Source organism: Babylonia areolata, chromosome 8, assembly GCF_041734735.1.
Source record: "Babylonia areolata isolate BAREFJ2019XMU chromosome 8, ASM4173473v1, whole genome shotgun sequence".
NCBI classification, from domain to species: Eukaryota; Metazoa; Mollusca; class Gastropoda; order Neogastropoda; family Buccinidae; genus Babylonia; species Babylonia areolata.
This window is the reverse complement of record NC_134883.1, coordinates 46,885,217-46,912,994: the sequence shown is the minus strand read 5'-3', so window position 1 is coordinate 46,912,994 and position 27,778 is coordinate 46,885,217. Positions and strand designations below refer to the sequence as shown.

General features: G+C 43.4%; 1 protein-coding gene across 1 annotated transcript in view; it reads left to right on the top strand.

Moving 5' to 3' along the window:
• The window catches only part of LOC143285211 (synapsin-like), a 127,875-nt gene that overhangs the window by 86,837 nt on the left and 13,260 nt on the right, over nt 1–27,778 (top strand). The window contains exons 5-8 of the mRNA XM_076592457.1: nt 14,875–14,966; nt 15,986–16,136; nt 17,765–17,854; nt 24,229–24,291. Coding sequence (XP_076448572.1) covers nt 14,875–14,966; nt 15,986–16,136; nt 17,765–17,854; nt 24,229–24,291 — 396 coding nt within the window. The remainder of the gene's footprint in view (nt 1–14,874; nt 14,967–15,985; nt 16,137–17,764; nt 17,855–24,228; nt 24,292–27,778) is intronic.

The following is a 27,778-nucleotide window of genomic DNA, read 5'->3' as shown; positions in this document are numbered from 1 at the left end:
TTTCTCCTGTGAAAATCGGGGCTGCTCTTCCCGGGAAGAGCGTATCGCCACAGTGCAGTGCCACTTTTCTTGTCTACAAGTGTGTTTGTTTTACTATCACAGTAGTTTTCTGGGGAATTTTACCAGAGACAACACACACACACACACACACACACACACACACACACACACACACACACACACACGCACACACACGCACGCACACGCACGCAGGTACACACACGCGCGCGCGCAGAGAGAGAGACCATGGGAAAACGTAGGAACTGTGTGGGACAAAGATATAGATACTGTTCACACTGATGAGTCTTTAGAAAAGATTTGAAAGATGCTTACTACTACTATCACTGCTGCTGCTACTACCACCACCACAAATACTACTACTACTTCAGTTACTGCTGCTGCTACTACTACTACTAAAAACTAATACTAATACTATGCTGTTGCTGCTGCTGCTGCATTATTGAAGAATAAGAGAAATGCGCACACTTTCTTATCAAGTGAATTACATCTCCATACTGAGACATAGCAGATGGTCTTGAATCGGTCCCCGTTCCCTCTTTAAAGGAAGACAGAAATGTCAATTAAAAAGGAACAAAGGAGGGGAGGAACCAGCCGGTCCCATCAGCTGTCAGTGTGACCCACATAAACGACAGTCCCTCAGGAAGTCTGTCCCCACATCCAACACGTACACTTGGGATTCTGGAATCAATGTGTGCCGTGGAGTAGGCTAAAATTAACCGTGAGATCCCACCCGCTGTAAAAAAAAAAAAAAAAAAAAAAAAAATACCCCCCCCCCCCAGTAGTAGACGTGACCCGGCGTTTTTCAGGTGGAAAGGCAGCCAGGGGAAAGATACACTGCTGTCCACGGAATGACGACTGACTTCATGGGGAAAATGTGTCTCTGGGAATCAGTTATCTGGTGAGGAACCTCAACGGTCTATAAGCATATTATGTAAACACAAAATGTACATGTCTATAGGCCTACAGTCAGTATAAGAGTTGAGTTTTACGACCTATTGGCTGACGTCCTGAAGATTAAGTTGTTCAGGAACTGGGTCTGGGTTCGGTGAAGGTTGTGGTGTTGGAGGAGGTGAGTCCTGGACGTCTGTCTGGGTTGGAGATCCGTCTGGCGTTCTGAGGGCTGAAGTCCTGGCTGTCTGAAGAGGGGTGACGTCCTGGCTGTCTGAAGAGGGGTGGTCCTGGCTGTCTGCAGTGGGGTGAAGTCCTAACTGTTCTTCTGGCTTTCCAAGGGGGGAGGGGTATGGCTGTCTGAACAGTGAAGTCCTGGCTGTTCTTTAGGCGTTCTAAGGGGTGAAGTCCTGGCTGTCTGAAGAGGGGTGAAGTCCTGGCAGTCTGTAGAAGGGTGAAGTCCTGGCAGTCTGGGTGAAGTCCTGGCTGTCTGAAGAGGGGTGAAGTCCTGGCAGTCTGTAGAAGGGTGAAGTCCTGGCAGTCTGTAGAGGGGTGAAGTCCTGGCTGTCTGGGTGAAATCCTGGCTGGCTGTAGAGGGGTGAAGTCCTGGCTGTCTGGGTGAAGTCCTGGCTGGCTGTAGAGGGGTGAAGTCCTGGCTGTCTGGGTGAAGTCCTGGCTGGCTGTAGAGGGGTGAAGTCCTGGCTGGCTGTAGAGGGGTGAAGTCCTGGCTGTCTGAAGAGGGGTGAAGTCCTGGCAGTCTGTAGAAGGGTGAAGTCCTGGCAGTCTGTAGAAGGGTGAAGTCCTGGCTGGCTGTAGAGGGGTAAAGTCCTGGCTGGCTGTAGAGGGGTGAAGTCCTGGCTGTTTTACTGGCGTTCCGAGGGAAAAGTCCTGGGATTAACAATACATGGTAAATGAAATTTATGCTGCATTAAGGCTGCTGGTCTTGGTTTTATGTGTCTTTTCTTATTCGCCAAGAAATGCTGAGCTGTGTCATTTCTTGTAGAAAAAGGATGCGTTGTTGTCTCTTTCCTTCCTTACACATTTCTTGTCTACCTTTTTAAGCAGTTGATTTCCCAAAATAACATTAATTTTTTGGTAGGTTTGTGAAGTGGAGTTACTTTGTATACATTGATCAGACTTTTATTTTATAAAGAAACCAACACTGACAGTCTCTCCATATTAAGCATCAGGTGTAAACGCTGAAAAGTTTCGAAGGCTGGATATTCACGAAGATGCATACAGTATAGCGACTCAAGGAAAGCACGTTGTATAAAACGTGTGCTATGCTATTGCCCACAAACTCTGTCCACCTTGTTTTCTCGGCAAACATCAGCTGACATGATTCACATTGTCAGCAAGAAATGCGCTGAGCCTGCACCCCTCACCCACCCTTATTTCCGGTTGTAAAAATCAACAGGGACATGCGCAGTGATTGCTTCCGGGCGAACAGGTCCCTGGGAAATGGCGGTCGATAGCGGAGCCAAATCGGCGCCCTGAAAAACTGGGAGAGAAAAGGGAGGTGCCCTGCCCTGGCTTGTGGAAGGGAATGAGTGAGACAGACATTGTTATTCCCCCTGCATGACGATTCCAAGTGTTGGCAGTGGGGGCAGATTGCTGGCAGTTCACTGCTTTATTGCTTTCCTTCAGCCCGTGCAACGAGGGAGAAAGATTTACGCCTGTGGTGGGACATGTCCGCCTTTCTGTCAGTTTTTCTCTGACTCTCTGTCTGTCGTTCTGTCTCTGCTTTAAGCCGAGCTGCTGTGCGCTCAGTTTAGTTAAAAATCACATACAAAAATTAAAAAGAAAAAAAGAAAGTGGGTATATTGATTTTATAGCTCTTCTTCTTCTTCTTCTTCTTCTTCTTCTTCTTCTTCTCATGAACAGCTAACATAATATCTGTAATCACCCAGATTCAGTTGAATGTGTGTTGTTCGCCTGCTTGTACATGTACGTAGTAACCTTTAACTTGAGCATTTTCTTGGCAACGCAAATGGCGGAGAGATAAATCAGCAACAAAATTTGTCAGGATGACAAATATTGAAAAGACTTTTTCACCCATAGCCTTTGTGAAAACGTTGTGCATATGTAAAAGCCGTAAATCACCTAGAAGTTGTCTGTAATATTTTGTACAGAAAAAAGAAAGCAATACTTTATAACAACATGCCCTGACTTATAGATATTTCATGTACGAAATGATCGTTTTTAGACTGGCGACATTAACAGTTTTAATCAGGAAAGATCCAGTCACTTCCAGTCACACCACGAGTCCTTCGTGGTCAACATATTCTGCTTAGTATAGCACAGGTCTAATGGGCATCACTTTGTCTAAGTGGCATTAATTTATCGAATGGGCATTGATTTATATAACAGGCACAAATTCATCCGTAGATAATGATAGTTCATGCAAGGAGACTACAATGTTGGTTATACCACTGTAACACGGTGTTCCATAGATAATAGTAGCTGATACAAGGACTGGCTCCAATGTTGGTTATACCACTGTAACACAGTACTCCATAGATATAATAGCTGATACAAGGAGCCTCCAATGTTGGTTATACCACTGTAACACACTGCTCCATAGATATAATAGCTGATAAAAGGAGGCTCCATTGTATGCGGGAGTGAAATGGGAAAGGGTGGGTGTGGAGTGGTGGGCAGTTCAGAGACAAAACCAACATTGTACAGGGATGAGATTTATCACCCCCTGAGAAGAACAGCACATGGACAATTTCTCATTTTCCTGCGGGGCTGGGCCGGGCTTAGTGTGCGGCCGTAAATAATACACACAGCGGCAATAGGAGGGGAGGGGTGGGGGTGGTAGGCTTTAGCCTATCGGATTTTTCTCCCTTGAATGCGGCAGTTGCGCAAGGGATCAATAATAACCACCGCAGACAACACTGACTTAGAGACAGACAGACAGACAGAAAAGGTTGGGAAAGTGGTGGGAAGAGGATGACGTCCATAGCAGTGTGTGTTGGACACAGAGAGGTGGCTGTCATCGATCAATTCATACACAGGAGTAAACGACAAAAAAAAAAAAGAAGGAAAAAATGGTTTTAAATTCGTTCGCCTAAGAAAAGTTAGTCTTCATGTTCCTTGATCGATTTACTGTTGATCTTCCTTTCTCTTTCTCTTTTTTTTTTTTTTTTTTTTTTTTCGTGTTCTCTTTCTGTGTTTTTTTCTGTCTTGCCTAATCTCTTGTAATTTCTCTTTTTGTTTTGAATGGGTGGAATAAAAAAAATCTAGATGGATGTTGTCTACTGTAATTATAGTGCTTTTCTTTCTTTCTTTCTTTGTTCTTCCTTTTCAATTTGATTCTTCCCTAGTTTCTTTCGTTCTCTCTTTCTTTCTGCTTTTTTTCGATCTTTCCCTGATCTCTCCGTATTCTTTTTTTTTTCCCCTTTTTTCTTTGATCAGATATCAGACATGAAGGGGCGACATCAGCATCTCCATACCCGTTGTCTGCTCTCTTCCTCTCTTCCGTCCTTCCTTCGCTCCTTTTCTTTCTTTCTTGCTGTCTTTTTTTCTTGATCAAATACATATATGAATCTGCGACATAGCGGTCTGTGCGTCCCTTGCCTGGTCTGATCCTGCTTGTCTCTCTTCCTCCCTTTTTTCATTTCGTTTTTCTTCCCCTTTTTTTTCTTTCTTCTTACTTTATTGGACCAAATAGCACACGCCAATGGGCGAGAGGAACGTCTAGGATACGTCCTTTGCTTCGTCTGTTCATTCTGCATTCCTCTTTCCTTCCTTCTTCTCTCACACACACACACACACACACACACACACACACACACACACACACACAGATCTATCCACATCAGCACGTGATCAGCCAGCCAAAGGGACTGGCCAGAGGAAACGGCTGCCTAATCCACAAGCTCAGTACACTGGTTGACTGCTGTGCCCATATTTATATTGATAGCATGTTGGACAGCACACAGCAAGGGAGCGGTGGGTGGTGGGGAGGGGCTGGGGGGGGGAGTAGTGATTAGGAAGCGGACAGGGAAAACCCAAGTATCCAGCCTTTCAGAGCCGGCAGAAGGGATTCCTTTGCAGGTTCCTTTCAAGACTGTCTGATAGAGGGGACCTCTCCATGGCACTGGACGTGACTGGAGTCCCACCCGGAAGTGACCGTTGTGATGGTGTGTGGTGGTGGCCTGTGTGCAGGACATTCGGATCTGATGATAAACCGATACCCCGCCTGCAGCTTGCACTTAGCGCGCGTGATAGAACCCACGGCAACAGTGGGTTGTCCCTGACCAAAATTGTGTGGAAAAAAACCCACTTTCATTGTCAAGCAAATACACCTGCAGACAAAAATTGGAGTGGCGCTGTGCTGTGGCGACGCGCTCTCCGCGGGGAGAGCAGCCCAAATTCCACTCAGAGAAATAGGTTGTGACGAAAAAGCGACAATACAAGACAAGGCAAGTTAATACAATACAATACGATACAACACAACACAACACAACACGATGCAATACAGTACAGTACAACACAACACAATGCAACATAATACAATGCAATACAATGAAACACGATGCAATACAATACAGTACAACACAACACAGCACAATACAACATAATACAATACAATGAAACACGATGCAATACAGTACAGTACAACACAACACAGCACAATACAACATAATACAATACAATGAAACACGATGCAATACAATACAGTACAACACAACACAGCACAATACAACATAATACAATACAATGAAACACGATGCAACACAATAAAGTACAACACAACATACACAATACAACATAATACAATGCAATACAATGAAACACGATGCAATACAATACAGTACAACACAACACAGCACAATACAACATAATACAACACAACACAACACAACGCCGATACAATGCAACACAATACAATGGCAGGCAACTTCTTCTTCTTCTTCTTCTTCTGCGTTCGTGGGCTGCAACTCCCACGTTCACTGGTATGTACACGAGTGGGCTTTTACGTGTATGACCGTTTTTATTCCGCCATGTAGGCAGCCATACTCCGTTTTCGGGAGTGTGCATGCTGGGTATGTTCTTGTTTCCATAACCCACCCAACGCTGACATGGATTACAGGATCTTTAACGTGCGCATTTGATCTTCTGCCTGCGTATACACACGAAGGGGGTTCAGGCACTAGCAGGTCTGCACATATGTTGACCTGGGAGATGGGAAAATTCTCCACCCTTTACCCACCAGGCGCCGTTACCGAGATTCGAACCCGGGACCTTCAGATTGAAAGTCCAACGCTTTAACCACTCGGCTATTGCGCCCGTCGGTAACTTCTTAATGATAAGATTTATGTCTGATCCATTCTCGTCCTTCTCCAACCTCGTCTTAATTCTTCTGACTTTTTTCCTGCTCTGCAGTGTTGTGAACAGCTGTGGACTGATACCATGACAGAAAGTAGAACTCGAGTCCCTCATCTGACCCTGTGTTTTGATACTGAAACTGACTGATTTTGCATTGACCTTTGCCAAGTGAAAGAGTGTCCAAGTGCTCAATCACAATGAGCTGACGACAACAAAACTAACAATAATAACAATCAGAATAAACTACACAACAACTACTACCACTACTACCGCTGCTGCTGCTGCTGCTACTACAGCAACAATTAGTGCTACAACTGTCAACACTTAGAACACACGGTCCGTAATCAATCAATGGCAGCAGTGAATGCAACACAAACAGCATCCCGAATTAGTCTGACAGACTTCTTTCCGTCTGACTCAAAGTGTTACATAATGAACACAGACTTCTTCCTGTCTGATTCAGTGTGTTACATACTGAACACAGACTTCTTCCCGTCTGACACAGTGTGTTACATAATGAACACAGACTTCTTCCCGTCTGACACAGTGTGTTACATAATGAACACAGACTTCTTCCCGTCTGATTCAGTGTGTTACATAATGAACACAGACTTCTTCCTGTCTGATTCAGTGTGTTACATAATGAACACAGACTTCTTCCTGTCTGATTCAGTGTGTTACATAATGAACACAGACTTCTTCCTGTCTGATTCAGTGTGTTACATAATGAACACAGACTTCTTCCTGTCTGAATCAATGCGTGTGTGGGACTAAATTAGTTGTGAAGCCCCAATGAAAACTCTCCTCCCACCAAAGAATTCACCCCAGTTTTTTTATGTCTCAAGAATTAATGATCTTAAAAACACGATGGTGTGCGAGTTTTATAAACAAAGCAACCTGTATGTGTGTGTGTGTGTGTGTGTGTGTGTGTGTGTGTGTGTGTGTGACTTGGTGTGTGTGTGTGTGTGTGTGTGTGGTCTTTTTCCTCTTCTGCCTTCATACGTACGCGCGTGCGCACACGCGTGTACACACACAGTAACGCATACGTAGAGATAATTGTTTTACTTTGTTGTCCTTCATCTAAAAATGAGGAAAGGAATCTATGCACAGACAAATGGAAACATGTACACAGACAGCCTAAACGTGCACGTATGCACTTTCACACTCACTCCTCCATCATCATCATCATCATCATCACCATAATTGACATGGTCTTCGTCATCGCCGTTATCGACGTCGTCGTCATCAAAACATCATTGTCACTTGATCCTCAGCATCATAACCCCTCCTCCTCCCCAACACACACGCACACACACACACACACACACACACACACACCTTTTCTTCCTCCCACCCCCACCTCCACACCCCCTCTTCATCACCATCATCATAAAACCCCTGACTCCAAACCACATCAAAAGAACGCCGGGGGGGCGGGATTGTGTGGAGGGGGGTCAGACGTACCCTGAAGGGGGGGGCAGGGTGGGGGGGGGGGCGGAAGGTCCGGAGTGGAAGCTGGTGTGGTTGGTCGATGGATGTTTGCCTTTTCTTGTTAAACACAGGCTGCCGGCCTCTTTTAGTCCCCACTCCTATGCTCCCTCCTCCACACACATTGATCGCATCTTACGTGCTGGTTTGGCTTCATTTCCCTCCACACACACACACACACACACACGCAGAGGCACGCGCGTATACACACACGCGCACGCAGAGAGAGAGAGAGATGTATCCACGTTGGCACGCGATCCGTCCACCCCAAGGCCTGGCCGGATGAAACGGCTGCATGCTAGTGATGTCCCGTGAGAAGCACACTGTGCACTATATGCAGATTCACAACAATGTTTCCAGTTATTTCTGGACTGTTGAATTATTACCTGTGTTACTACTGATGTCAGTAAGCATACATTTCATTTGAATCTTTGTAAATATTATTTTCTAGTTTCTACAGGGAGACACTGTCAAAACACAAATGCGCAAGCAGCGAATTTTATCCTTCAGCTTTGTGAACCAAAACGGGATCTCACAGATCGTGATCGTTTTAGATTCTGGTTCTCCGACATTAACCTGTGGAGTGTGTGGTCAGGAACCATAATCATTACATCTTTGACAAACTCTACCAGTTACACGTGTCTGGGTTCTCAGCGTCGTCAATACATTTAATCAGTCAGGACCAGAGCCCCTCTTCCCCCACCCACACCACGCACACACACCACTTTCCTTCATACCAACGTCTTTTAACTCACGTCTCAAACCCTCACAATCACACCCTCCCTCCCTTCCCACACACATAAACACTCGCACAATTACAGTTCAACGCAGCTTTGAGTTGGTGAACTAGAAATCCCGGGTTTCTTTCATTGATTTCTTTGCAGACATTAAATAAAAAATTCTGTTTCTTTGGCCCCGCAACTAACAATTCCCTCCCCCTGCCCATCGCAGACAGACTTCAGCACCGGTTTTTGCTGCCCGTGCTCTGTACTTCCACAGAAGGCTGATATACACAGCTCAACAGTGTGGCGCGACTAAGGCTGAGCCCTCATGTCAGTTTCATGGCCGCTTTAGTTCCGCCAGACACGTGATCACAGGCCTCTGTCCTCCCTGGCCCTACTCCACAAAGCCGCTTACCTCTCAATCCTCTCAATACCCTTTCCAACCCCCGCCGTGTTTTGAAATAATAAATCGTCTGCTTTTGGCCGAAACAGCCCTCGGGTCTAGGACAAGGAGACGGAAGGAGAGAGAGAGAGAGAGGGGGGGGGGTGACTGAGGAAAGGAAGGAGAGAGGGTGAGAGAGAAGAAGGGATATAAATCTCTTCGTCAGGCGAGCGTTCCCATTGGCTCAGACAGAGAGCGAGGAGAGGGGTGGATCACAGGGTAGGGGGGGATTTGGGGTGAAGAGTTTGGTGGTGGTGCGTGGGAAGGCTAACTGTTGCTGATCTAATCAGTTCCAAAAATAGACACCAACGACCCAAATTAATACTCGGTCCTTGGTTTTATATTTGTCAATCTTTGTGCACTGCAGGCAAGCTGTCGACTTTTTTTTAAAACACGTTTTCGCTAATACGTTGTTGTTTTTTTGATAACGACATGTACAAAATATCGTAAAAACAGAAAGTTAATAATACGATGTAAACAGGTTTCTGCAAGGAACTAATGGCAAAAAATATCATCACTTCAGGGGCAGACCCGTTATTTATTTTTGTCAATTTGGTGTTCCAGTTCACTTTGAAAAATAGGTATTGTTTCTCTTCCCACTTGGCTAAAGAACTTGCATCGAATGCGACAGTGTTTGTGTGTGTTTTTGTTGTTGTTTTCTAGTGTGCCTGTTTTAGGGTGATTTTTGAGGGTTTTTTGTTGTTGTTTTTTTTTGGAGGGGGGACGGGGGGGGGGGGGGAGCGGGGGTTCAAATGGATTATAACAGTACGTTCCTGTCCTTTTTCCCATATCTGGCATAATTGTAAACACACACACACATACACACACACAAATATATATATATATATATATATACACACATAATTATATGCACACACACACACACACACACACACACACATATATATATATATATATATATATATATATATATATATATATATATGTACATATTTATATGCACACACACACACACACACACACACACACACACACACACACACACACACACACACACACACACACACACACACACACTCAGACACAGACAGGCTGACACAGACACGGACAGACACAGAGACAGAGAGAAGTTCTTTCAGAAATGGATAATCCTCTCATTCTTTGTCTGTCTGTCTGTCTGTCATGTTGAATGACAAGTGCTGATACACATTATAAGCTAATCCCTGTCTATCTCTGTGACAGTGTACTCTCCTGTAAATGGCAGGCATAGGATGATCCATTTCACACGATGGGACTTACACGTCAAGAACAGCGACAAATTTAGTACATAAGAAAACTTTATTCATCACACCTGTTAAAAGAATGTCTTAAATATTCTGTCATGGAACTGCTTGAAATTACTGCGCACTTATCGTTACAAATTTGATTTACCCGCGAAAGATGAGGTTCGTTTCGTTTTAAGCTGCCCTGCACTGAATGATCTATAAAAGCTCAATGTATAGGGTACGTATGGGTAATTGCGAATAGCGTCTAATTTCGAATGATTCATATACCACCCCACTTCGAAGCGTTCTCAACGATTGCATTTCACAATTTCACGTCTGCTTCGACCTTTTTCTAATACTTTGATGAATATCCATTTCCAAGAAACAGTCAAACACCAGCTATTTCGGACTATTTCCGCACTCTTTCTTCTCTTTGCGCACCACTGCTGACCAAAGTTACAAACGTGCTCTCAAAATCCTAAAATCAATGGAAGCAAGTTGTAGGACTTGAACTTTGACACAGTTTAAAATAGTCAATTTGATCGGATATGTTGAATGCGCATTGCCAGTGCTGGGAGAATTTAAGAAAGCATATTGGTGACAGGTCAGAACGTCAGTTTTGACAGGCATCTGCAAAATAGTGTCGTTTGCAATCTGACCAAAGGATATTTTGACGTGAGTCTATTTGCGAACGATGCTGCACAGTTACTGAGCACTCTCAAAAGGGTGTGTTTGTGTGCGGTGTGGGGTGTGTGTGTTTAAATGTATGTCTGTGTGTTTGTGTGCATGTGTGATCAAAACCAACAATACAACAGTATGGTGCGATGTTCCAACAATAAGTTACGTCTAATAAGTTCAAGACTTGCTTCTATTTTAATTGTCAACATGTACCCAAAGCAATCGTTCGCAATTAGACTTGCCCGTTCGCATTTATCCTCAGGCACCCATGCCATTTCAAACGTCGACAATACGTTGAAAAGAATTAGCAGACGAACTTTTCCTGGTGCAACCAGTTGGAGAAAGTCTCCGAAAACAAAAGAACTACGTTTGACTATCATACGACGTGTTATCTTTACAGTACACACGTTGAGCTGGTCGCTTCAACTGGATCGTTCGCAGTTACCCACACCTACGTTATGTGCAATTGAAGCAATATGAATATCCTTTTTTTATGTCTACATTTAGCATTAAAGCACAAGCGTAAGCACCTTATGACGAACGTGCCGATTTATTTATACAAAACAGCGAATTAGATATCAAAATATCAGGCATATGCTATTCGATGTTTTGAAGAATTGAATTAAGCATAGGCCTTGTGTCAGAAATAAGTCATTTCCTTCATAGACAACATTCACGTTTGGAACTGTCGCGGTTTCCCAGAGGATCAATGATAGACAGCCCATTGATACTGAATCAACGTCATGATCTTGAATGATCATTCCAATAACACCTTCATTGGGAGGAATGGCCCGTACATAATTGAAAAGACCATCTCTCTCTCTCTCTCTCTCTCTCTCTCTGTGTAGAGAGAGAGAGAGAGAGAGTCTCTGGGGCAGACTAGGACGATACCAACAAAACAATCGCTCTCAGAGAGACAGACAAAGAGGGACAGACAGACAGACAGAGAAAGAGAGACAGACAGGCAGAGAAAGAAGGACAGACAGACAACAGCCCCATGAAATTAGATCTGTACGGAAAGTGGAGGAAAGGAAATAGAAGAGGTCTATTTCTTTGAGGTCAGAGAGATCAATTCACACACAGACACACAAAAAGAATAATATATTGAGTTTTCACAAAGGCACGAATGTAGATTTTTGTGCAAAATGTGTGGGAGGGGGAGAGATGGGGATGGGTGACACCGATAGGGGAGGGGTGGGTGTGGGTCGGGGGGGGGGGGGGGGGGAAAGGTCGGAGTTTGGAATTGATCGTCTTTGTGGCTGTAGGGAGCAAACTGTTCAGACATACAGGGGTCACATTTTATACATCACACATACAGGGGTCACATTTTATACATGGATCCTTTTGTTGTGGCTGTAAGGAGGAACTTGTTCAGACATACAGGGGTCACATTTTATACATCAGACATACAGTAATCAGTAATTCAGTATTCAGTTATCTGTATATTTGTATATAGCTATTTCCATTTGGTACCATTTAATTTATCTTTTTATTTTCTATTCATTTTATTTGTTTGTTGTTTTCTTTTTATGTTGCACATGTGCTGCTGCCAAAAAGAAAATCTCTGTACCAAAGTATAGACAATAAAGTTTGTGCATTGTGTATTGTGTACAGGGGTCACATTTTATACATCAGACATACAGGGGTCACATTTTATAGATCCATCCTTTTGTTGTTGCCAGAGAGGTGGTGTGAGAATTCACAACACTCTGAATTCTGTTCTTTTCTATTCTGATTTGTTCTATCCTACATATCATTCTACACCCCCAACAGTGCATCACGTCATTCTATGCTGTGCTGTGCTATGCTATGTATGTTATGCTATGTCGTGCCGTGCTGTGTTATGTTACGTCACGTTACGTTAAAATACGTTACGTAGAATTACATTACATGGTTAGGCTATTACTTTGACATCAGAACCTGTTTCTTCTTTATGTTGCTATTGAGTAATTAACACTAATTAAGGAGGCTCGTGCTCATTGTTTCCTTTGACATTATGGGCACTGTCCACAGACAAACACAAACATCCCAAAGCAGGGACCAAGGAAATGGAAGAAGGAAGAGAAAAACAACTGTTAATGAACTGATTCCACGCAAACAGTTAAGCCTCTGAATGTTTGATCTGAACGATAATTTTCGACACAAAATACACTCGACTGCGTGTAAAACACCAATTAATGCAGTCACGATCAGTTATTTTCCCCCTCCGTTTCATGACGTCATTATATCTGTCTGTCTGTGTGTGTCACTCCCTCTGTCGCTCGTTCTACACGAGTTGCACAACAAATGACGTGTTCTACTGAGGTGTCAGTGGGAACTTGTTGTTGGCGGTATGTTGATGCTTTCCTCTGGCCTCTGTTCCTGACGTCTTGTGTCTTGATGCTTTCCTCTGGCCTCTGTTCCTGACGTCATGTGTCTTGATGCTTTCCTCTGGCCTCTGTTCCTGACGTCATGTGTCTTGATGCTTTCCTCTGGCCTCTGTTCCTGACGTCATGTGTCTTGATGCTTTCCTCTGGCCTCTGTTCCTGACGTCTTGTGTCTTGATGCTTTCCTCTGGCCTCTGTTCCTGACGTCTTCTGTCTTGATGCTTTCCTTTGGCCTCTGACGTCTTCTGTCTTGATGCTTTCCTCTGGCCTCTGACGTCTTCTGTCTTGATGCTTTCCTTTGGCCTCTGACGTCTTTTGTCTTGATGCTTTCCTCTGGCCTCTGACGTCTTCTGTCTTGATGCTTTCCTTTGGCCTCTGACGTCTTCTGTCTTGATGCTTTCCTCTGGCCTCTGACGTCTTTTGTCTTGATGCTTTCCTTTGGCCTCTGACGTCTTCTGTCTTGATGCTTTCCTCTGGCCTCTGACGTCTTCTGTCTTGATGCTTTCCTTTGGCCTCTGACGTCTTCTGTCTTGATGCTTTCCTCTGGCCTCTGACGTCTTCTGTCTTGATGCTTTCCTCTGGCCTCTGACGTCTTTTGTCTTGATGCTTTCCTTTGGCCTCTGACGTCTTCTGTCTTGATGCTTTCCTCTGGCCTCTGTTCCTGACGTCTTCTGTCTTGATGCTTTCCTCTGGCCTCTGTTCCTGACGTCATCTGTCTTGATGCTTTCCTCTGGCCTCTGTTCCTGACGTCTTCTGTCTTGATGCTTTCCTTTGGCCTCTGACGTCTTCTGTCTTGATGCTTTCCTCTGGCTTCTGTTCCTGACGTCTTCTGTCTTGATGCTTTCCTCTGGCCTCTGTTCCTGACGTCTCCTGTCTTGATGCTTTCTTCTGGCCTCTGTTCCTGACGTCCTGTCTTTTCTTTTTATCTCTTTGTTTGTTTCCTTCTATGTTGTTTCCTTTCCCTTCTTTCGTCAATCAATCATGAAATATTATTTGTTGATTTTGTTTGTTGTTGTTTTGTTTTTTTCAGTGAGATGATAGAGGAGTCTTTTTCCTGATAACATTTTTTTCCACAAGTCCTACACACACACACACACACACACACACACACACACACACACACACACACACACACACACACGCACACACACACACACACAGAGATAGAGAGAGAGAGCAATGATGCCAGGCTTTGGGGCAGACAGCAGCTTGATTGACCAGAGGCTGCGATGGAGACCAGGGCTGATGAGGGAACGACAACCCTGTTCATTTAGAACACCCCTCCTCCTTTCCTTCCCCTGCTCTTCCATAGCTCTTGGCTGGCAGCGAGAAGGGACACACACACACACACACACACACACACACACACACACACACACACACACACACACACACACACACACACCTTCCCCCCCCCCCAATCCCCCCCCACGCCTTTATCCTGAAAGAAGAGAGGAGTTGGCCAAAGGCTAACAAGCTAGGAGGAGGAAAAAAACATCGGTGTTGACACTGCTAACTAATGATGCTATCGCTTTCTTCGGGAAGCTACAAAAAACTGTGTGTGTGTGTCGTGTGTGTGTGTGTATGTATGTATGTGTGTGTGTGTGTGTGGTGTGTCTGTGTGTGTGTGTATGTATGTGTGTGTGCGTGTGTACGTGTCTGTGTGTGGTGTGTGTGTGTGTGTGTGTGTGTGTGTGTGTGTGCAGGCAGAGTTCTCAGAGATCAACCTGGCAGCATACTCTGACAGTGGCACCATGGTGGACATACAGGTCAACAGGAGTGGAACCAAAGTCGTCAGGTTGGTGTGTAGTGTAGTGCAGTACAGTGCAGTGCAGTGCAGTGCAGTGCAGTGCAGTGGAGTGGAGTGTAGTGTAGTGTAGTGTAGCGCAGTGTAGTACAGTGCAGTGTAGTGTAGTTTAGTGTAGTGTAGTGTAGTGCTGTCGAGTGGAGTGGAGTAGAGTGCAGTCGAGTGGAGTGTGGTGGACAGGGGAGTAGAGAATGGTGGAGAGTGGAGTGGAGTGGTGAAGAGGGGAGTGGTGGAGTGGAGAGTGGAGTGCAGTCGAGTGGAGTGGAGTGGGGAGCGGAGTGGAGAGTGGTGGAGTGGAGTGGTGGAGAGTGGAGTGGAGTGGAGTGGAGTGGTGGAGTGGAGTGGTGGAGTGGAGTGGTGGGGAGTGGTGGAGAGTGGGGTGGAGTGGAATGGAGAGTGGGGTGGAGTGGAGTGGTGGAGAGTGGGGTGGGGTGGAGTGGTGGAGAGTGGAGTGGAGTGGTGGGGAGTGGAGTAGAGAGTGGAGTGGAGTGTCGTATCGTGTAGTCTGTCTCTGTCACTCTATCTATCCCTCTTTCTCTGTCTGTCTGTCTCTCTCTCTATCTCTCCCTCTCTCTTTCTCTGTGTATCTGTCTCTCCCCCTCTCCCTCTGTTTCTCTCTCTCTCTCTCTTTATCCCTCTCTGTCTCTCTCCCTCTCTCTCTGTCTCCCCTCTCTGTCTCTCTCTCCCTCTCTCTCTCTCTCACTCCCTCTCTGTCTCTCTCTCTCCCCCCCTCTGTCTCTCTCTCCCTCTCTCTCTGTCTCTCCCTCTCTCTCTGTCTCTCTCTCCCTCTCTCTCTCTCCCTCTCTCTCTCTCTCTCTCCCCCCCTCTGTCTGTCTCTCTCCCTCTCTCTCTGTCTCTCTCTCCCTCTCTCTCTCTCTCTCTCTCTCTCGCTGTCTCTCCATCCCTCTCTCTCTCTCTCTCTCTCCCTCTCCCTCTCTCTCTCCCTCTCCCTCTCTCTCTCCCTCTCTCTCTCTGAGGCCTGTATGTCCCTCCCTCACTCCCTGTTTCAGGTCCTTCAGACCAGACTTCCTGTTGATCCGTCAGCACGTGCGGGACGCCCACCAGGACTGGCGGAACCTGCTGCTGGGTTTCCAGTATGGCGGCATCCCCGCCATCAACTCCCTCAGCGCCACCTACAACTTCCTGGACAAACCATGGGTGGTGCGTGTGCTGTTCTTCTCTTCCCGTGTTGTTGTTGACCTGGGTTCTGACTGGGTGCACGGTGCCCACTGCCTCTTGGTGCTGGTCTTTGACAAATGGTTTCCTTCCTTGTTTTTTGTTTTTTTTCTTCTTTTGTTTTATTTCCTCATATGATGTGTCTGTCTCTTTGTGTGTTTGTATGTGTGTGCGTGCATGTATGTGCGTGCGCATCTCTGTGTGTGTGTGTGTGTGTGCAAATCGTGTCAAGGGGGCATAACTGTGTAGTCTCGTGCGTGAGTGCGAGTTCCCTGTGAATATGACCGTCAGATTCACTGAGGCAAGGCTGGGTTGCAGAGGCGATCTTGGAGAGCTACAGTTTTGCTTTTCGTTAATTAATGTTGTTTTTCTTAATTAAATATGCGCTAAATTATATCGACTTAGAAAGAATCATTCTTCACAACTTTGCCGCCGCTGTTAGGATCGCTCGAGAAACCAACCCAGACTATTGCATTACTTTGGGCATTGCTAATCATTCCCCACTCCTGACTACAAATTAATGCACCAGACTATTGCATTACTTTGGGCATTGCTAACCATTCCCCACTCCTGACTACAAATTAATGCACCAGACTATTGCATTACTTTGGGCATTGCTAATCATTCCCCATTCCTGACTACAAATTAATGCACCAGACTATTGCATTACTTTGGGCATTGCTAACCATTCCCCATTCCTGACTACAAATCAATGCACCAGACTATTGCATTACTTTGGCCATTGCTAATCATTCCCCATTCCTGACTACAAATCAATGCACCAGACTATTGCATTACTTTGGGCATTGCTAATCATTCCCCACTCCTGACTACAAATTAATGCACCAGACTATTGCATTACTTTGGGCATTGCTAACCATTCCCCACTCCTGACTACAAATTAATGCACCAGACTATTGCATTACTTTGGGCATTGCTAACCATTCCCCACTCCTGACTACAAATTAATGCACCAGACTATTGCATTACTTTGGGCATTGCTAATCATTCCCCACTCCTGACTATAAATTAATGCACCAGACCATAGGATTACTCTGGGCATTGCTAATCATTCCCTTCGCCCGACTAAAAGCACCAGATCATGGCATTTGGGTATTGCTAATTATTCCGCGTAATCAAGTAATCCGCGTGTGTGGGGTGGGTGGGTGGTGGGTGGGTGCGGGTGTGTGCTGATTATATGGTTGCGATTTTCCGCAATTTATCTTTTTTCTTATCTTATCTATTATAATCAATGTGCAGTATAGTAGGCTATGTTTATAATTATATTCAAATAATGTTTCTTAATTCTTTCTGTTTTTACATTAAAAATACTAGTTATTACCTGCAGTGTGTGGATGTATGTATGAAACGGTGTATGTGATATTTTTTACATTTGTATCTTCGTAATATTCGTAAAAGCTGTTGTTGACTTTTACAGTTATGGTCCCCATGTTGCTTATTTGTCTATGTTGTGATAATGCACCTGACCAAATTTCTCCAGTTGGAGATAATAAAGTTAATCTTATCTTATCTTATCCCTATACCAAACACAATGCAGCAGACCGGACTACCCAGGTGCCTAGGTTTGAGCCAGGCTGGTGGTGTGTGTGCAGTTTGCCCAGCTGATTCAGATCCAGAAGAGGTTGGGTAGGGAGGCGTTCCCTCTGATAGAGCAGGCCTACTACCCCAACCACAAGGAAATGGTGAGTAACATGTGGGTGAGTTACCGTCCAATTTTAGAGCCGCTCCCCGCGGCCTGATTTACTGCGTGGACAGAACGTGTGTTGTGGCACCTTGGGACCAGTCGTGGGCTGCCTTGTCACGTGTCTGACTGCTTTGGAAAGGCGGTATCTGAAAGACTGAGGTTTGTAAGGATGCAAAATGATTTTGTATCAGAGTCACGGTTTTGATCCAAAGCTCAGCGGAATACTTTGAATCACTCTCTGAAATTTTCCATTTGTAAACTTTTTCAAACACTTTCCAGACACTTCTTACAGTGACTTGAGTAAGGTACAACATTATCGCATATTTTCCACACGAAAGGAACTGTCATGTTTTGGATCATCTGTGTGGCTTTGTGTGTGCTATTTCACATCAAAAGTTCCAGTTCGTGTCCCGGGCCTGGACAGCTTTTGGTGACTTCCTCTTTGCCACGTGCTAGTTCTGAACACACCGCCACTTCCGCTTCCGGTATCGCGCATGCTCAAAGTGAATCGGCTCAGACCGAGGCAGCTTCTGTCAGAAGGTTACTGGCGACTGGTCTCAACTGGTTCTCGGTGTACAGATGTGAGTTGGTGACGTTAGCGGTGACACCATGTACATTGTTCCTAGAGTACCGTGAAGTGCAGTGTTGTAGACTTGAACCTCTGTACACTGTCCTTGCACTTTTCTCTGTTGTCCTTTGATCGCCGCATGTGCACCACCACTCGCTCCACTGTCTTCAGCTCAACAGCATGAGTGTTGGAGAACTGGGTATATATACATGTGATAGGGCTGGGGACGGAGGGATGCACCAAGGGATGGACACACACACACACACACACACGCACACGCACACACACACACACACACACACACATGAACACGCACAAACGATCACGCATATGTACATTAGCATAATACCCCCTGCCTAGCTGCATATATAAGAACAGGCAAATATTTGAGTCACTGAATAAGACACGGATCTATGACCGTGTCATTCAGAAATAAATATGTCGATATGAAGCTGGGAGGTGAAGTTGCAGTTATGACTCGTTAACTTATTCCTTTGTGAAGAACTCAACTCAAAGTTGTGAATTTCATCATGAGCATCTCTTGAAATTAATATGACCATAATTATGTTCAATTCTGACTTGTAATAAATTGTGAACATGCAACTGAATATCGAAATATGAGACATAATGCATTGTTGTTGCTGTTCTTTTTATATCAGTATTACCAAGCATTTTTCAGATTTTTTTTTTGTTTTTTTTTTGTTGTTGTTGTTGTTGTTTTTGTTGTTTTTTTTTATAATTCTTATTGAATGAAAAAATATTTTAGTCTTTATGATTTCCATTACCTTTGGAGCAGACCGAATTAGTTTTGTACACGATGAGCAAGGTAAGTGATTCACACAGGTCACTTCATGACTCAAGGCTACTCATGGACTGTGCTAGAAGGAATTCCTATAACAGGTTCGCCACAGTAATAATTTGCGGAGATTTTGACATAGTCCATCTTAAGCTCTATTTTACTTTTCAGGTATCCAGACTGTCATAGACTGCCTATTTTAGTATTTCTGTTTTATGTATCAAGCAGCTAATTAGTGCACATTCTCTTGTGCATAACATGTTGTGCAAACTGAATCACTTTGAAAGGCCATGTGTTTCTGTGGAAGATCCCAGACATTAAAATGATCAATATATGTTGACAAGCCTCAATGTTTTTCTCACAGTAGCAAGTCTGCTTTTTGGACATACTTGTGTTTTCTCGTTGATAATGTTTAATGGTCTTTACACCTTTGAATGTTCGTTCACATTTTTAGATTTACTCCTCAAAAGATTGCTGTTTTGTTTCTTTATGGCACTGGCTGGGGGAAAAAATGGAGATTGGACATTTGATTTTATATTTGTGCACGCTCACCAGAGATATTTTGTACGTCATATTCGTCATGTGTTTTGGAAACGTTTGGTCGGGTTTCATGTCCAGCCTTGACTATTGCATAAAGAATTAATGTTGCTGATTGTGAAACAGCCGAAGAGAAAATGTTTGCAGGCTTCATGGCTATGGTAAATAGATGTGCCGTGTGGGCAGCATGTGTAAGCCATGCCTTTATGGTGCATGCTGTGGTCGTTGTCTGCTGGTCGCACGGTTTATTTACCAGGATTACTTCTGTATATTCCGTTGCTGTACTGTACTCTTCCTTGTTTCACTCTAACTGTAGTACTCACATAGTTGATGTGAAATATTAACATTGCTGTCAGTCGTAGTTTGTTGATAACACGTTGCGTGCTTGGCTTCTCACTTTGGTTTTATTTCTTAAGTCACTATCCACCCATATCTAGCTATGTTACATCATTGTGTCACTTTCCACCCGTATCTAGCTATGTTACATCATTGTGTCACTATCCACCCGTACCTAGCTATGTGACATCATTGTGTCACTATCCACCCGTATCTAGCTATGTTACATCATTGTGTCACTATCCACCCGTATCTTGCTATGTTACATCATTCTGTCACTTTCCACCCGTATCTAGCTATGTTACATCATTGTGTCACTATCCACCCGTACCTAGCTATGTGACATCATTGTGTCACTATCCACCCGTATCTAGCTATGTTACATCATTGTGTTACTATCCACCCATATCTAGCTATGTTACATCATTGTGTCACTATCCACCCGTATCTAGCTATGTTACATCATTGTGTCACTATCCACCCGTATCTAGCTATGTTACATCATTGTGTCACTATCCACCCGTATCTAGCTATGTTACATCATTGTGTCACTATCCACCCGTATCTAGCTATGTTACATCATTGTGTCACTATCCACCCATATCTAGCTATTTTACATCATTGTATCACTATCCACCCGTATCTAGCTATGTTACATCATTGTGTCACTATCCACCCGTATCCACCGTATCTAGCTATGTTACATCATTGTGTCACTATCCACCCATATCTAGCTATGTTACATCATTGTGTCACTATCCACCCGTATCTTGCTATGTTACATCATTTTTCTGTGTCAGTAGAGAACAAATATACTGCCATACCATTGTAGTTTGAATCTGGTTTTAATAATAATAATAATAAATTGTACTTATTTCGCGCAAACTTCCCAAAGATGGGTTCTAAGCGCCTCACATAAAACAGTACATGTATATTAGTGCATTGTACAACACAAGAGCACATGAAGACATAGAAGTGGAAAACAAGGTCAGTATCCACCAAGAAAGCAAACAGCAGATACTGACAATGTTAACATGTCATGGTCTTTAACTGCCATCGAGTCAGTGAATTCTTATTGGACTTGCCTTGACAGAATGTTAACATGTCATGGTCTTTAACTGCCATCGAGTCAGTGAATTCTTATTGGACTTGCCTTGACTTAATGTTAACATGTCGTGGTCTTTAACTGCCATGAGGGCAGTGAATTCTTATTGGACTTGCCTTGACTGAATGTTAACATGTCATGGTCTTTAACTGCCATGAGGGCAGTGAATTCTTATTGGACTTGCCTTGACTGAATGTTAACATGTCATGGTCTTTAACTGCCATGAGGGCAGTGAATTCTTATTGGACTTGCCTTGACTGAATGTTAACATGTCATGGTCTTTAACTGCCATGAGGGCAGTGAATTCTTATTGTACTTGCTTTGACAATGTTAACATGTCATGGTCTTTAACTGCTATCGGGGCATGAATTCTTATTGGACTTGCCTTGACTGAATGTTAACATGTCGTGGTCTTTAACTGCCATCGAGTCAGTGAATTCATCTAGGGCTGTACATAGGAAGGCGGGGCCCGATCCTCTCCCTTCGCTGTTTAACTTTTCCTAACCCAAGACGGGTGGATATACCCGTTCACAGCTGGGTGGAGTGAGGAAACACGGAGTGAAGTGTCTTCCCCAAGGACACAACACCATGCCGAAACAGGGCCTCGAACCCTGATCACTGGTGAACACTGCATCACAAGTCCAACTCTTAACCAGGCAACGTTAACAGTTTAATTGCTGGTGTTGTTTTATGTCAACGGATCTATTTCGTTCGCAAATAAAATATAGTCTGATCTTGTTTTAAAAGATAATGCTTAAGAAATGATTTTTGAATCTCGTTTGTTTTGGGGTTGTTTTTTTTAATGCTTTATAAAGTGCTGCACATATATTTCCTTGATTGTTGTTTCGGAATATGGTGTTTTAGAACATTTGAACCTATAGACAATTTATTTGCATTGTAACTCACCCTGGATGTAAAATGATGCAGACAAGTATGTTTTGTTTACGTGCCGTCCAATGGTTACTTGGTTGACTTTTCGTCTGCAAAAAAAAAATCGTTTTTTTTTTCCTTTCATAACGATCATTAATGCTGACTTGTTTCGGAACACCAGCAATGTAGTTTGGGCACGTAGATGAGTGTTCATGGATGTGTTGGACTGCAGTCACTAAAGCCTGGTAGTCTACAGTGCTGTTTGTTTCTTTGTTGTTGAACTCATATATCTAGCATGCCAACCTAGTTTAGCAGTTATATAGAATGCTAGCCAGATATCTAGCATGCCAACTTAGTATAGCAGTTACATGGGATGCAAGCCAGATATTTAGCGTGCCAAGTTAGCTAAGCAGTTATATAGAATGCAAGCCAGATCTCTAACATGCCAACTTAGTTTAGCAGTTATATAGAATGCAGGCCAGATATCTAGCATGCCAACTTAGTTGAACAGTTTTTTTAGAATGCAAGCCAGATATCTAGCATGCCAATTTAGTTTAGCAGTTATGTAGAATACAAGCCAGATCTCTAGCATGCCAATTTAGTTTAGCAGTTATATAGAATGCAAGCCAGATATCTAGCATGCCAATTTAGTTCAGCAGTTATATAGAATGCAAGCCAGATATACAGCATGCCAAGTTAGCTAAGCAGTTATATAGAATGCAAGCCAGATATCTAGCATGCCAATTTAGTTTAGCAGTTATATAGAATGCATGCCAAATATCTAGCATGCCAGCTTAGTTCAGCAGTTATATAGAATGCAAGTTCCACTAGAATAACAGATACATCATATAGCTGTTTGATTTAATGTTTTCCATTGCGTGGGAGTGGTTCGCAGTCACTGTGTGATGAATGTTTCTAACAAACCTGTCACTCGAAACGTACACGTAATAATTTACATGTCTGGAGTTTGTTCATTAGCATATCATCAGGGTCATTTTACAAGACAGTCTGGTGGATAAAAGTCTTGAAATCACACGCTGTCAAATAATTGGGTGTAGAAATGATGACGAGACAGAGACGACGACAGTGCTGATGATAATGATGTTTAAGACAGGGAGAGAGGGGGTTTGTTTGATGCTGTTTCAAATGCTCAGTTCTCTGTTGTATATCCGGACCTGTTCACACTGAATGTTGCATGCTGTAACACTGTATTTTAGTGTGTTTTTTTTCAAAGACCTCTGTGTATGCATCATACTCACCTAACCCAGCTATATATGATTTACTTTTTTGTTTAGAATTATATATAAACGGTTACAATTACCAAGTATTACTAGTGATATATCATACAAAGGCTGCTGAATTTTCAATTCGTTGATATTGTCTAATTTATTGATATTGTCTCTATAGTTTTTGGTAGTTGATATATATATATATATATATATATATATATATATATATATATATATATATAGTATGTATTGTATGTATTATGTATGTATATAAAATTTACAGAATAGCGTTTTGCAAAAGAGCGATTTATTGCATGTTGCAGCAGCAGTAGATTTATTTTCCTTACAATGGGTATTTTCGAATGTATAACCTTTAGAACGATATCACATTGTTTTCTCACTTTAAACTAAATTATTTTCATCCTCACTGAGAGACAGAGACAGACAGACAGACAAACAGAGAGGTGGTTATGACAAAAATAGATATTAACTGACTGTTTAATATGAAATTGAAAAAAAAATTGTAAAAATATATAATGTGCTCTGATTTAGCTCAGACTATTTTTGCTTAGATATTTCCCTCCATTATAAACCATATTATGAAGGGACTGGCTAGTCCCTGTAGCATTGCAAAACATATGAGTGCATATTGTTCAAAGGAATTAGGCAACGCTATCTTTTTTTCTTTTCTTTTTTGATTCGAGGTGGTCAAGGTGAATTCCACAGGCAGTGTTTTTTTCTGAGTACAGTATCAAAAACATTCTATTAAAAGTCAGAATTAGGCCTGGCCTGTTTTAGGAACGTGTGTAACATTGTATCAACTGCTTGAAGTGTCTGATTTCATTTCAAAGACTAAGCCTGTATGGCTGAGCACAGACGCACGGAGGTGTTGCACGTCAAAGCGTGGTGTGGTGTGTTGTGTTCTGTGCAGCTCATCACACCCAAGTTCCCCGTGGTGGTCAAGATCGGACATGCCCATCAAGGCCTAGGCAAGGTCAGTGCTGCGCTTCTCCGTTCTTTGTCAGCCTGTGTGTGAAAACTGACTGACTGCGGTCACTGGTGGCTGCTGTATTACCACTAGCTCGGTTGTGTCACAGGTTCCTGGTTTTTACATGACATGTATTGTTTTAATACGATCGCGTTAGAAATTTTGTGTTGCTACAGGCTGTAATGTTTTTTTCTTTCCCGCTGATGATCATGGACACTGGAAGTGAAATTTACGTTGACGCCACTGATGACTTTATTTTTGGTTACAGAGTAAGATATGTCATTGCAAAACACAGTGAAATCCTACACGTTATCAAGATCTATTTTTAACATTTAAACTTTGTTGTTGTTTTTAATTAATCAGTGATTTTTTCATACTTTGTGATGTTTATTCTTGCGCCCCTTAACTGTTGAAACCTTTCTAACGGGCAAACTAACAAAGTGACGTAATTAACTGTTGGAAACTTTCTAACGGGCAAACTAACAAAGTGACGTGATTAACTGTTGAAACCCGTCTAACAGGCAAACTAACAAAGTGACGTGATTAACTGTTGAAACCTTTCTAACGGGCAAACTAACAAAGTGACGTAATTAACTGTTGAAACCTTTCTAACGGGCAAACTAACAAAGTGACGTAATTAATTGTTGAAACCTATCAAACAGGCAAACAAAGAAAGTGACGTGATTACTGTTGAAACCTGTCTAACAGGCAAACTAACAAAGTGACGTGTTTAACTGTTGAAACCTGTCTAACAGGCAAACTAACAAACTGACGTAATTAACTGTTGAAACCTGTCTAACGGGCAAACTAAAAAAGTGACGTGATTAACTATTGAAACCTGTCTAACAGGTAAACTAACAAAGTGACGTGATTAACTGTTGAAACCTTTCTAACGGGCAAACTAACTTAGTGAGGTAATTAATTGTTGAAACCTGTCTAACGGACAAACTAACAAAGTGACGTAATTACCTGTTGAAACCTATCAAACAGGCAAACTAACAAACTGACGTGATTAACTGTTGAAACCTGTCTAACAGGCAAACTAACAAAGTGACGTAATTAACTGTTGAAACCTTTCTAACGGAACAAACTATAGGAAAGTGACGTGATTAACTGTTGAAACCTTTCTAACAGGCAAACTAACAAACTGACGTGATTAACTGTTGAAAACTTTCTAACTGTCAAAGTGAAGTAATTAACTGTTGAAACTTTTCTAACGGGCAAACTAGCAAAGTGACGTATTTAACTGTTGAAACCTTTGTAACGGAACAAACTGTAGCAAAGTGACGTGCCACTATATTCGTGTGCGGAGAACAAACAAGGCACATGACTGGTGACGAAAGCACATTATCGATTGTGTATAATTATTGTTTCACCAGTCCGATCTTTGGTGTCGATAACTGCTGTTATCAGCCTGGGAATGTGTGGGTCAGGACCAGCTTGACTTTGAATGAACTAGTCATGCTTTCTGGCATCGTATGGGGTAACTAGACCATTGGATGGACATCATAAATAGTGTGTTGGAACGTCTTGCGCCACAGTGAAGGCCTAATGGTGAACCAAGGTCACCCTGATCTGTGGTAGTTCCTGATTTGTGACAGTTCATCCACAATTCCAGACTAGAAACCTTTAGCCAAAAAGAAAAAAAGAAAGAACGAAAACAGAAGGAAAAAAAAAAAGAATAGACAAAGAGAAAAAAACACAAATTTGCCTGAAGATAACAGTACGAAGACGAGCCAATTTAAAACGTGACCATAACGTCAGAGTGTCATGACGTAACGTGTGACGTAATGTGGCAGGTGAAGGTAGACTCTCCGCACCACTTTCAAGACATGGCCAGCGTGGTGGCGATGTGTAGCTCGTATTGCACGACAGAGCCCTTTGTGGACGGCAGGTTTGACCTCCACATTCAGAAAATAGGAGACAACTACAAGGCCTACTTGTGAGTGCATTCCCCTGGTAGAGATCCTGCTTTCCATGCAACGTATTTCTGCTGCACTGTTTAATGGCTGCTTCCCTTCCTGCCCTCTGATTGGTGGCGCTTTCCTGGTCACATGATGTGCGTCACGTGTCATTATGTGTTCAGTGCAATCACCAAGTCATTCACTGCATGTCATGGCAAACATTTTCAGTCAGTTTGTGAAAGATTAAAAAAAAAAAGATAATCTGGGAAGAAAATGCACATATTTATAATTTTTATCTAAGCTTCTTCTTCTTCTTCTGCGTTCGTGGGCTGCAACTCCCATGTTCACTCGCATGTACACGAGTGGGCTTTTACGTGTATGACCGTTTTTACCCCGCCATGTAGGCAGCCATACTCCGCTTTTGGGGGTGTGCATGCTGGGTATGTTCTTGTTTCCATAACCCACCGAACGCTGACATGGATTACAGGATCTTTAACGTGCGTATCTGATCATCTGCTTGCGTTTACACATGAAGAGGGTTCAGGCACTAGCAGGTCTGCACATATGTTGACCTGGGAGATCGTAAAAATCTCCACCCTTTACCCACCAGGCGCCGTCACCGTGATTCGAACCCGGGACCCTCAGATTGAAAGTCCAACGCTTTAACCACTCGGCTATTGCGCCCGTCTATCTAAGCTTCAACTTGAGACATGTGGGCTCACTTGACAGTTCGTCGCGCGCGAGAATGAAATCCAAAGTGAATGCCAGGAGCTTGTTGACTGGGAACACCTGACAGATCCCCCAGAACGAAACAAAACGGGTGCGATCAAAGGTCAGTGCACTGGGACAGTTTCACGTCACCGCCTTGACCAGTCCATTTTCATTAGCAATCCCTAAACCCTGTGGCACAGCTATAACATTCATTGATCCTTTTGATCGTGTGTCTCGTGTCTGCAAACTGATCACGTGATTCATGTTCACTGACTAAAGGACAGGCAGAAACACTTTGGAGGGAAACACGCCTAACAGCGACTCTCATCTGCAAAAGATCGGCAGGGAATTCTGAAATAGTGTTGTATGGGGGAAAGAAAAAGGGGGGATTTTTAGGACGTGTGTTCATGAGACACATGAAAAGTTGGCTCGTCAAGGACTGAGCTGATAGTGAGAATGTGGCGGGACAAAATGTTTTAGCGGAATTCAGTGTTCACATGGTGACTGATGACCTTTGCCATTACACGCAACGAGGACTTCTCGCCGTGACAAACTGTGTATATTATAGACCTGCCCCACTGGTTTGTAAGGACTTGTGGCCGTGACCTAACTGTGTACATATATACCTGGCCCCCTGGTTTGTAAGGACTTGTGGCCGTGACCTTTCTGTGTACATATCTTTAGAGTGTTTGCTATCGCGGCTGTTTACACTGGTTTTTGACTGGTGTTAGCACATAGCAAGCCTACTTTATTTATCGTGACCAAACTGTACATATACACCTGGCCCCCTGGTTCGTGAGGACTTTTGACCATAATCAAACTGTGTACATAATTATGATTATACTTTGCCCACTGCCTAGTAAGGACTTGTGGCCATG